At 42.5% G+C, this 12,570-nt stretch overlaps 1 protein-coding gene across 5 annotated transcripts in view; it reads right to left on the reverse strand.

Moving 5' to 3' along the window:
- Nucleotides 1-636: 636 nt before the first annotated feature.
- Nucleotides 637-12,570, reverse strand: part of FYCO1 (FYVE and coiled-coil domain autophagy adaptor 1) — an 82,063-nt gene continuing 70,129 nt past the window's right edge. For 3 of the 5 annotated variants that reach the window (XM_067561744.1, XM_067561745.1, XM_067561742.1), the window contains 2 exons: nucleotides 9,716-9,825; nucleotides 637-5,785 (listed from right to left, as the gene is read on the reverse strand). In XM_067561744.1, the coding sequence (XP_067417845.1) occupies nucleotides 5,710-5,785; nucleotides 9,716-9,825 (186 nt within the window). In that variant the 3' untranslated portion in view covers nucleotides 637-5,709. Of the gene's footprint in view, nucleotides 5,786-5,869; nucleotides 5,925-9,715; nucleotides 9,826-12,570 lie in introns of all 5 variants that reach the window. The other 2 variants (XR_010922319.1, XM_067561743.1) reach the window with 2 other exon arrangements.

Here is a 12,570-nt window from a genome sequence, read left to right on the forward strand (position 1 = left end):
GCCCTGCAAGCCCGTCTGTCAACCGAGGCTCAGAGGTTCATTTCCACGGGCTGTGTAGACTTACCCTAAGAGGCTAACTTTAGGCACCCAGGTTTCAAAATCATGGCCTATGGCACTTTTCTCTTACTTCTGATCACCAAAGACAAAAGGGTAAATTAAAAACAATGGGTCAAAATACTTAACTCAATGGAGAAATACCAGAGAGGAACTTGGTTCAGTGGGCCAGATTCTGATTTCGATTACACCTATGTGTTTTCCATTGACTAGGTTTGTCCAGGTGTCAATGAATGCTGATTATAGCCCAGGGGCTTTTAGTCTATTCATTGATCTAACAAAGAAAAGTAAAACCCCAATAATTTGCTCATGACAAATTTGACTTCCGTTTTCTTACTGTAATTACTCTGAATTCAATGCAACTCATTATGGGTGAAATTCACCCAGTGCAAAGAGCCAGCACAACATCTATGCACCACTTAAGCATCCGCACAGGGGGTGAATATCACCCAGTTACTTTATTGGCATAATATAAGCACACCTTCAGATTTTTTCTTGCTTAAAAACAGATTGCGCAGTGTTCCAATTTCTCATCTTCAAGACAATGTAATATCTATGAGATAAAAAACCAAGGACGCTTACTCTAAATGATATAGAATTTTATTTATTGAATTCCTGAGTAAAAATAAAAGCATCAAGAAACATTCCAATACAAAGCTGTCTACATCCCATAAATATACAGACTTCAATATTCAAAAAAGCTTTATTCCTCTGTGAGAGTTAAGTTGAAATTGGTGCAAATTCATTGTGCAATTCTTTGGCATTTGTGTTACAGTAGATTTGATTGAGGATTATTAAAATTTTAGTGCAATTTCAGTTTTAAAACAAAACGGAGCCAAGTCATGCATTGCAGCTTTACAACTTCATCATTTTACAAAGCTGTAAGCTCTTTATGCAATACATGTCAGCAAGTTTTCTTTAACCAATTATCAGTAACACTTACAGAAATTTAAAGGAACACTGTCAAGCTATGAAAAAACAAAAACAAACAAAAAACAATAACATTCTACTCTATGCAGAGTAAACTCTGATTGGAGAGAATCATTAACCTCTTCCTCAGACTCCCAGCAAACACAACTGATTGCACATTACTATTACTGCTACCTAAATATGTATAAATCTTTATTCCTAGTAACCTCCATTATGTTGTTAAGTAACTGACTTACGCTGTGCTATACTATATACCCTCTTTGTAACAAAAGTAACACACACCTTTTAATTTAATTTCATTACAGTTTAAAATGTGTTTTTTCTCCTATTTCCATTGCTGTTGATGGTCAGTTCTTAAAAGACCAACTTCAGCAAAGCACATTAGCATGTTCTTCACTTTAAGTATAGGAGTCATCCCAATAACTTCGAAGTTAAGCATGTGCGTAAGTATTTTGTTGAATTGCAGCTTATGACACTCGAATGATGGCTGTTCCTGTAACGTCCTTCTCAAATATTTGTTTTGTGTTTGCTGTATTTTCCATTATGGGCTGCTTTGCCTCCATTTATTAGTGTACGCATGGAAAACCAGCTAGGTTAACAGGTTATCCGTCTGCAAAGCACTATGACCTGATATGTACCAACACTCCAGTCTTTTGGATTACATAGCTGGATTCCTGTTCAGTTTAAACCGCACCATAAACATTAATAAAGAATTCCAGAGGGGTAGCCGTATTAGTCTGTTTTCAGCAAAACAATGAGAGTCCTGTGGCACCTTAAAGACTAACAAATTTATTTGGGCATAAGCTTTCATGGGCAGAAACCCACTTGCATCTGACAAAGTGGATTTCTGCCCACGATAGCTTATGCCCAAATAAATCTGTTAGTCTTTAAGGTACCACAGAACTCTCATTGTTTTATTAATAAAGAATATTTCATTACACTTTAACAGCATAAATCTCCTTTTTCTAAATAAAACTTATTTGTAAAACTGTCTATTGGCTTGAAAATAACTTTTTTTAAAACAATGGACCTGAGCCCCCTTTTTTGCATCTCTGCAATACTCCAAAGATCAAAGAGGCTACAAAGCCGCCCTAATGGAGCAGCTGGGGATTGCCCAGGTGGTTGTTGTGGAGCTGCCACCCCCACTTCTCCATTTGATGTAAGGAGTGTGGTCAGAGCACAGAGCACCTGTTCAACATAAACCGCCCACTAAGGGCTGTCAAAAACCAAGAGTAATTTATATATGCCAGAGGTTATTTTAAATTATATTAGGGGCCAAACCAGTCTCTGGTAGCATGGAGTGCTGGTGCAGCTGAGTCTCTGGGTTTTTTCAGTGGAAAACACTTTTTAAAAAAAAATCCCTGCATTGCTGACGTAGTCCAATTGCTACATTTATGACTTCATTTGTGCATCAGCTGTATTGATAACGTAACTGACCACATCAGAACAGCTCTGATAATAAGAGTTCTGTTAATAATCTCGTGCTTTTGATGCTGGAGGGCTGTTTCTCAGTGTTGGCAACACTTGCAATTTTTAGTATTTCTCTTACAGCCCCAGCTGCTGGAATCATGGTTTTGCAGGAGAATCTCAGTGTTTTTTCGTAATAAATTAGTTTGAAATTTGAAGCAAACGCACCCTAAATATAAATAAATAAAGGTAAATAAAAAACCTAACATTTATTATTTTTTAAAAAGCCTCATGATTTCTAAGTCAATCTCATGATTTTGGTGGGGGGATTCATATTTTTGAATATTTGAGGCTAGCAATACTGTTTTTTGCAGTAACTGAGCTATTCTAGGCCCTATATTTAAAAAAACTTTGCAACGGAGTGATAGATTTAAAAAAGAGACAGAGAGAAAAAGTAAATCCAGAGGCCACTCTCTACCAGATTATTTATAATATATTATAGATCACAGTTTGGCCTAAAATTTGACAGTGTCCCTTTAACTCATGTTTGGCATTTAAGAAAAATATCTTAGTGAAATCAGTATTCTAGCTAAACAGTAGCAAAATACTTTTAAAATCACACCTGAAAGTTTAAGGAAAATTGCAGCAGACTTTAGTTAAACATCCATTATATTGCATAGTTTATGATACATAGTATTTCATTTTTAAACATTAAATAAACTCTCGTTGCCTAAATAAGAATAAAACTTAACCTCAGCACTAAAATAATACGCTCGTAAATTATGAAATTGCCAGTGCATAATTTGTTTATTGCTTGTGTGCTACTCACTTTAATCTCATTTCCATCTTGATAAGAATCTTTTAAATGTAATCGTATTTTCAGCAGCACAGAGCTCAGCTGTGACAGTCTTTGATCTCTCTGTTCCTACAAAGAAAAGGAGTTTGCATCTTTCTTCGATGCATCTTTCAATGGCATTTTACACTTAGCACCGATCTGGTAGAAAAGAATAACTGGATTGTAAACTGAATGGAATGTTGCGAGATGAGTCAGGAACCTAGCAGGCTAATGCAGGGCCCAGTTGAAAACCTGTTGAAATCAATGAAAGGACTCCCATTTATTTCAGTAGTCTTTGGATTGGGGCCGTAGAGAGGGAATTTGTCGTCTAAAAATACCCTGTATAAACCAATTAAAAAATGCATTGCCATAAACAACAATCCATCCTTCCTTCCCTTTCATTTCAGTTTACAATAGCAATAATGGCCTCAGCAATAGGGATTACCAGCCTGTAGCTGTACATTCGGCCATGGATTCCTCTCCTTTTATATGGGGAACTGGAGCAGAAAAATATACACACCCATTTGAACCCTCAATCCTTCTCCCAAACTGAACTGAACCTTTGATAAAGAGCCCTCCCATCTCGTATCCAATGCTTTTTTGTCTATCCCTCTCCTCCCTCCAAGTACTTTACAGCCAACCAGCCAGATCCTTCAGCCTAGACTTGAAACTCCACTGTTTTCTGTTCCCTCCCCCAGGTTTCTTTTCCCTCCTCTAACTCACAACAGGGTCTCCTGAATCAGCTGCTATTCCCACCAGGCAGCTGCAAGATTCCTGGCAGGCTCTGCTGGGCTTCCACCAATTGCTGCATTCAAATCTCTTACCTTCCTAGGCCTCCCTGGGTGAGAAATATCCAGTCCATTCAGAGATGCCTCCGACCCATGAGGAGATCTGGCTGGAAAATGTCCATTCCCTCCACCTCCCCTGCAAAATTCAACTTTTTGTTGCTAAACTGAGAACTTTTCAACTGGAAACTAAAAATCTTTTAATTTTTTCAGTTTTGTCAAAAACAAAACAAAACCCAACCTGAAATTTTCTGCAGAAAGCAGACACTTTCTATGGAGATTTTTGTTTAATCAGAAAACCAATTTTCCATCAAAAACCAGTTTCGACTGAAAACTTCTAACAAGCCCTGCCCTGAGTGCATGAGATTTGAATAGAGGAGTCACCCTGGGCCCAGCAGAGACTGAAAGCCACAAGTGTGTACTAAGGAGATGAATTTGGGGGTGAAAAGATGGAGAAAGAAGTGAAGCATGAGGGCGGGGTGGACAATGGAGAACAATAATAGGTGTCACCAGATCTGGCCAGGAAATGGGGAGGAAATCATCTGTACTTGGAGGGAAGGAACATGGAAGCAGGCAGGCTGAGTTTGAGGAAGCAGGGATAAGGAGAAGGACAAAGGAAAGTGATCTGACTGAGTTAGTAATCAGAAGAAAGACAGGATGGGAGAAATGCAAGAACCTTACTAGGTTTGGATATGCATCCAGGTTTGGGTGGACTTATCTAGACTGACTCAAATCTTATGAGGCTCACCGACTGCTACCTTCACTCAGTCTATAGAAAAGAATAATTTTTGTCATTTAAAACCTTAGAGTTTTTATTTTCATGTGAACACTGTGATTTAAAAGAAGCCAAAGCAGAAAAAAGAAACATGCCAGTTTCCTTTTCTTTAGTGTCACACACTAAAACTGTGATTTATTCTGCCAATTATATACCTGATTCTGTCACTGTAAGTTACTTTGAGATACCTGACTCTGCAAGAATTCCCATTGATTTCAGTGGATCTATTTAAAGAGAAGAGCTATCAAGAATGGAAGAAATAATTCTTCATTTTACAACTGTTGCAGCCTTATTTTGTAATTGGCATTAAATGTCCAAGCATTTTTTAAAACCCAGTTAGACATTTTAAACTTAAACTGAATATGTAAAAAGCATATTTGTTGCTTATAAGTCTTAAAAAAAGATAAGAATGATCCTTTAATGATGCATATCTAACGTCTGGAGTACTGCATAGTTATAATTTTTTATAATTATGAGCTGGTCAGAAACTGTTTTTCCCTCAACTGAAAATTTTGATGATTTTTTATTTCCATTTTTATCAAAATTTCCAAGGAAAAGAAATATAAGCTTTTCAACAACAATATTTTTGTTTTCATCCAATTAATTTTTGGTTTTTTGACAAAAACATCAAAAATATTAATGTTGGCAAAACCCCAATTTTCATTTAAAAAATGTTGATGGAAAGTTTTTGACCAGTCCTATAGAACAATATGGCTTTTGAGCAATCTCTGTGCAGTACTGAACCATTAGTGTTCCTGTGAAGGGTTTCTTTCTTTTGTGTAAACACACTTTAAGTGCTTCGTTTTGCAACTACTGCATAGCTTTAGCAGGTATTCAAACTGTGATATTTTTAGTGCTTACATATATATAAATAATAGTGTTCCTTAAAAATATAATTTAAAAATAACACCATATATTCAAGGCTATGGAAAATCACTTCCATCATAGATCACAGGGTGTCCCACAGTCAAGTGATAAAATACTCTTTTCGAGATAAACCTGTACAAAAGAAACAGAAGATCATATTAGTCTAATTCAGGTAAAGTCAGACCATAATAGCTGGTCAAATCCTGCAGTCCTTACTCAGGCAAAACATCCACTGGACTTTGAGAAGACGACAATCCAGACTCTGAATTGGCTGAAAATAATCATGAAATAAGTTACTGTTGTTTACCGTCTCAGAGATCAAGAGAATCAAAGGATGGAATGCTGTTTCAGAATCACAGGAAACTATCATTAACAAAATCTGAAACTCAGGCCACTGAAAAAACGGTTACCTACCTTTTTGTAACTATTGTTCGAGATGTGTCGCTCCTGTCCATTCCAAGTAGGTACGTGCATGCCGCATGCACAGTTGTCGGAAGGTTTCTTCCCTAGCGGTACCTGTCGTGTTGGCTCAGGTGCCCTCTGGAGGCACATCACTATGGCGTCATACATAGGATCCTGCCAACCCGCTGCCTCTTTGGTTCCTTCTTGCCAGCTAGCTCCGACAGAGGGGGAAGGCGAGTGGGTCTTGGTAAGGACATGAGCAACACATCCTGAAGAACAACAGTTATGAAAAGGTAGGTAACCGTTTTTTCTTCTTCAAGTGCTTGCTCATGTTGATTCCAAGTCGTGACTCCTAAGCTGATCATAGGAGAGGGGTCGGAGCTCACGGAATCACTGACTGAAGCACTGCTCTGCCAAATGCTGGTAAGAACTTTGCCTGGTAAGAACTTGGGGGGCTGCTGACAGCCTGAAAGGGAGGACTGTAAATTGATAAGTGATGTGGCCTACCATGAATCTGAGGAATCTTCTATGGGATGGGATTATTGATATATGAAAGTAAACGTCCTTCAGGTCGAAGGTGGCATACCAGTCCCTTGGATCCAGGGAAGGAACGAAGGCAGACAAGAATACCATGCAAGATTTCAGTTTCTTCATGAAACTGTTGAGGTTTTGCAGCTCAAGAATAGGTCTGAGGCCCCCTCTGGCCTTTGGGGTTAGGAAATAACGGGAGTAGATCCCCTTTCCACTTAACTCCTGAGGAACCACCTTTACAGCTCCTGCCCTTAGGAACACTTGTACATACTGTATAAGAAGTTGTTCGTGAGAGGGGTCGCTGAAGAGGGACGGAGACAGGGGATGGGAGGAAGGGGAGGGAACAGAACTGGAGAGAATATCCCAGTTCTACCGTGCACAGCATCCATTGGTCTGAGGTTATCTGGGCCCACACCTGATAGAAATGGGATAGATGGTTCAAGAAACAAGAGTAAGGATCCAGAATCTGGCCTGGTGTGTCGCCCTCAGGCGCACCCTCAAAATGGTTGCTTGGGTCTGGAGGACTACCTCACCAAACCATGGCCCTGGTTGGAAGGGGGCTGAGGTATCCTACACCTGTTATTCTTCTCCTGCTTCCTGGAGTAGTCCTGTCTAGGCTGCATAGGGTAAAACCGTTGGGGAGGCTGGGCCTTAAAGTGCTTCTTTGAGAGGCTGGCATACGCAGGCCCAAGGACTTCAACTAGAATCTTTGAGGCTGTGGAGCTTGAAGTCCATCTACTCTGAAAATAACCCTGAGCCCTCAAAAGGCAAGTCTTGTATTGTTTTTTGGACCTCTGAGGGAAGGCCCGACACCTGCAGCCATGAACTCCTCTTCTTGGCAATTGCAGAGGACATTGTCTGAGTGACTGAGCCTGCCGCATCCAGGGTGGCCTGCAGCGAGGTCCTTGCCACTGCCTTGTCCTCTTCTATGACCGCTGCGAGCTCCCAGCTAGTCAGCTGAGAGTAGCTCCTTGAACTACGACATGGTGTCCCATGAGTTGAAGTTATAGCAGCTCATGATCGCTTGCTGGTTCGCAATCTGAAGCTGGATCCCCCCGGTAGAATAGACCTTCCTGTCGAAGAGGTCCAGCTTCTTTGAGTACTTGGATTTAGGTGAAGGACCCTGCTGCCCCTGCCTCTCTTTCTCATTTGCGGCCGCCACCACCAGCAAACCCAGATGCGGATGAGTGAGGAAGTGCACTTGACCTTTTGAGAGAGCAAAGTATTTTCTTTCTATCCCCTTATCTGTAGGGGGGATAAAGGCAGGTGTCTACCACAGAGTTTTGGTAGTTACTTGGATGGTCCTTATGAAAGGCAACACCACTCATGAGGGGCCTTATGGTGTCAAAATGTCCACCATGGGGTCTACCAACTCCATCACCTCCTCCACTGGGAGCCCTAGGTTCTGGGCCACCTTCTGTAACAACTCCTGGTGGATCCTGTTGTCCATTGGGGATGGAGCGAATGAAGTTCCTGCCAGCCACTGCCTTGTTGGGAGACAATGACGAGGACGCTCTGGGCAGGCCAGGCCCTCCTGATCCACAGTGTCGCGAGGGGTTTTCCTGCATCAAGATCTTGTGTTTGGCACCAGGGTTGTCCCCAGTGCTGATCCCCGCATCCCTCTCTGTGCCTGCCTCGGTGCTGCCCTCGGTGCCTGCTTTGGTGCTGCGTGGTGACAAATGGTCTCCGGGAGATGGTGGAACCCGGCCTTCTGAGGTGAGTGACTGGGGGCCTCAAGAGTAGGACCCCTGGGCCTGGTGGTGTACCCATGGGGTCCAAAAGGGCCACTGCACAGGCATTTTCCACTGTGCTGGCCACAGGCCCATGAAAGGGACTTGTCCTGCCTCCTCTCTATACTGGCACCGCTTTGGCCAGTGACGGACACATCAGGAGATGTACGACTCCGCCTCTGGGTCTGATGACTGCAACTCCGAACACGGGGACCACAGTGGTGCCAAGTGAGACAGTGCCAGCGAGTGGTGCCATGGAGAAGGTGACCGGTGCCACATCCTGGCCAGTTTGCCTTGCTGTGGTGCCGGAGGTCTTACATGCAGTGCTCTCTCTGGCCTGGCGGGAGACTGGTATGCCATCATGGCTAGCAGGTCTCCAGCTACCTCAAACGTGTCCAGAGTGCAAGGGAGATCCAATTCTTCCCCCTGGCTCTCCATTACTGGGGAGCCCACTGGCACCACCCTCGATGGATCCCTCTGTGGCCCTAGAGTCGATGGTGCCACGTCTGATTGCACTGGAGTGTGCACCGTTACTCTCTCTCCCTGCTGTTCTCACCATGGGTGAGCGCTCTCTGTCAGTTTTCTTGTGTCTCTTGCGTGGCATTGGTGAGTGGGAGGGGTGCTGGGCTGGCTTTGGTGCCAATGAGAGACAGTGCCTAGAGTCCCTGGGTGCCGAGTCCTTCCTCAGTGCTGCAGGCTCCCTAACTGAGACCAGCAAACTCCGCACTGAGGTGCCCAGGTCCAACTGGCCTGGTGGTTGGGGATGAAGAGGAGGTGTTTCAGCCTGACCTTCCTTTCTTGGTCCATGCACGGAATTCCTTGCAAATCCTACAACAATCTGTCTGGTGGGATTCACCCAGGCACTTCAAGCAGGATTCCTAGGGCTTTTCCTTTGGCATAGGCTTATGGCAAATCTCACATGGGTTAAAACCTTGGGATTGAAGCATGCACCGATTCACTGGTGGGGGGGGGGACCTATTGAGCGGGGAGGGGAACCCCCAAACAGAAGCTTAACTAAGAACTAACAACTAAAACTAATCTAACTATTTTACAGGTTTCAATGTTTGAGACCACTAGGGAAATGCTTGCCAAATCAAGAGAGAGACAGGTAGCTCCAACGACCATCACGGGCTGAAGAGGTGGCAGGTCAGCAGGGCCCTATATACGACACCATAGTGGCGTGACTACAGTGGGCACCTGAGCCGACCTGACAAGTACCGCTAGAGGAAAAGCCTTCCAATGACTGTGCACGCGGCACACACACACCTAATTGGAATCGATATGAGGAAGCACTCGAAGAAGAATTAATTTTAACCCCTTTTTCTTAATAGCCAGCCTAATAAAGTCTACAAGTGATAAAAATTGCTTATGTCAATCTCTACACTCAGACTCTACCTACCTAGAGAAGGTGTTGTCAAATATCAGTATGTAGATACCACAGTTTCTGACTTTCACTTGCCCTCTGATCGTTTCCTTATGAGAGTTGCAGCGGGTCATAGGAATAAGTACCTGGAATTGAAAAAAATCAAAACAGAACTTGGTTTCAAAGCTCTATCTTTGGAAAAGATATTTAGACTTACACTTTCCTGGGAGCAACAAGAGTGCCGCTTTGTGGGTAGGTATTTCTCTTGGCTTGCATTATCTATTCATGTGAGTGGATGTCGGGTCATACTTAACCTGTCTCCCTGTGACAACCTTCTTCTAAGATCTACATTTGGAGTACGTCTACACTGCACACCAGTGATGGTGGTGGCGTGTAGGGCATGTGTAGCTATACACTGCAGTGAAAAGCAGGCTGTGTCCATGCTACAGTGTACACGCAGCAGTGAAAGGCTCTGGTAGTGGGGAAGCAGTGGGACACTTCACTGCTTAAAACTGCAGTGTACACAAGGGAGGCATGTAGAGAGCCGTGTAGGGTATATGCCCAAAGGTTCTGGAGTGTCTGTACTCTACTTATCTAAGTAGTTCCTCAAAATATACACTAGTGTTTATATCCGTGCTAGGAGGGCATGCAGTGTATGTACTCTACACACCTTTGTAAGGAGTGTGCAGTGTAGACATACCCTTGGTCATAAGCTTCCAATGATCAAATCCTGATGTCACTTATGCTGGTGCAAATCCAGAGTGACTCCACCAAGTTATTCTGACTTAATTACTGTGAAACTGAGAGCAGAACTTTATACACCCTTTCATACTAACTATGTATTGTAACTGAGCTTTCCTAGTGAATCTTAATTTATGATTATATGGTATGTAACTCAACAGAGTTTTATTTTAGGTAATGAGAAGTGCTTCTAGTTAATATTCGAGTAAAAATATACACTGCTTGCCAAAGGTCATGGCTTCTGGTGGTCTGAGCACAGGACTGGGTGCTAGTTCTAGAACCACTTTATGGCAATTCATATAACCTCTGCCTCAGCTTCCTCATGGTGGTACATGAAACTGGGGTAACAGTCCTTAAATTACCAATCATACCAGAGTATTTTTATGGATGAATTCATATTTCTAAAACACTTCAAAGACACATAAGTGCTATTAATTAATATTACTGTAATTTAAAAACAAAACACATAAAAAAACAGTCAAGCCATATAAACAGCTGTGGCCTGATTCTCCTTTCCCATACAACAGGTTTACACTGATATAGTCCCATTGATTTCCATGCTCCCAATCTGCACTGGTGAGAGGAGAAGAAACTGGGGGTTACAGTGGATAAGAAACTGGATATGAGTCAACTGTGTTCCCTTATTGCCAAGAAGGCTAACAGTATATTGGGCTGAATTAGTAGAAGCATTGCCAGCAGATTGAGGGAAGTGATGATTCCCCTCTATTCGGCATTGGTGAGGCCCCATTTGGAGTACTGTGTCCAGTTTTGGGCCCCCCACTACAGGAAGGATGTGGACAAATTGGAAAGAGTCCAGAGGAGGGCAACAAAAATGATTAGGGGGCTGGAGCACATGACCTATGAGGAGAGGCTGAGGGAACTAGGCTCATTTAGTCTACTGAAGGGAAGAATGAGGGGGGATCTGATAGCAGCCTTTAACTATCTGAATGGGGGTTCCAAGAAGGATGGAGCTAGGCTGTTCTCAGTGGTAGTAGATGACAGAACTAGGACCAATGGTCTCAAGTTGCAGTGCGGGAGGTCTAGGTTGGATATTAGGAAAATCTTTTTCACTAGGAGGGTGGTGAAGCACTGGAATGGGTTACCTATAGAGGTGGTGGAATCTCCATCTTTAGAGGTTTTTAAGGCCCAGCTTGACAAAGCTCTCGTTGGAATGATTTAGTTGGGGTTGGTTCTGCTTTGAGCAGGGGGTTGGACTAGATGTCCTCCCGAGCTACCTTTCAACCCTAATCTTCTATGATTCTGTGTCTGTGGAAAAGAGTTAGACATTTGTTCCCATTCAGCAAAACACAGATAGGGCTGACCGGACCTTTCCCTCCTGTATTCAAAGCTCCTATGCGTGGATTGGTGAAATCAAGATTGTAAGGGGCACTAAATTAGTCCCAACAATGTCTTGTTTAGTTTGGCCTTTTAAATTACTACACATTTAATGCGGCATTAGCTGAATGTTTTATTTGTATTTCATCAAAAAATTTGCCCATTTTTGTTCAGTGGAACATACTGAATAGGGGGAAAAAAAAAAAACCAAAACCCAAAACAAAGCACCCCCCCATAAAAATATATTTAAAATTGAAGGTTTTCCTTACGAAAAGTTGGCATTTCTGAGCCTTTGCTGGGTTTGCCATGCTACTGAAAAGGGAGAACATTTCTGTAGACAATACTCTGGGAAGCCTAATACGTCAAACTAGCCAAGCTTGATCATTAGGAGAACTTTAACTCTCCAAGCAAGAAAATGCTGAGATGTTCCATTTACATCTCTCACCACATAATGGAAGATGACACATAATGGCCTGATTCAGCAATGCACTTAAGCACGTTTAATGTCAGTGGAATTTCAATGACATTGAAACATGTGCGTCAGTATTTTGCTGAATGGTGCCTACGTTTTTTCACCACTGCCATATCCTTATCCCCAGTTGTGTATTAAAAAAAAAGAATGATCCAAATTAACTTAAGAACAAAGCAAGCTTCACTGCCTGGCTCAGGAAATTGGTAATACACTACAGATCCTTTCAGCTGAACAATAGCTCTCTAGATTAGTTCTGTTATGATTATTGCTAGCCTGTTTGATGGTCTTCATGAAATGCATTGTTGGTCTCAGATCACTTCCTAATGGCTAGTTCTCAACATCA

This window comes from Emydura macquarii, unplaced genomic scaffold, assembly GCF_026122565.2.
Source record: "Emydura macquarii macquarii isolate MOO-44397 ecotype Brisbane River unplaced genomic scaffold, CSIRO-AGI_Emac_v2 contig_2422, whole genome shotgun sequence".
In the NCBI taxonomy this organism is placed as follows: domain Eukaryota; kingdom Metazoa; phylum Chordata; order Testudines; family Chelidae; genus Emydura; species Emydura macquarii.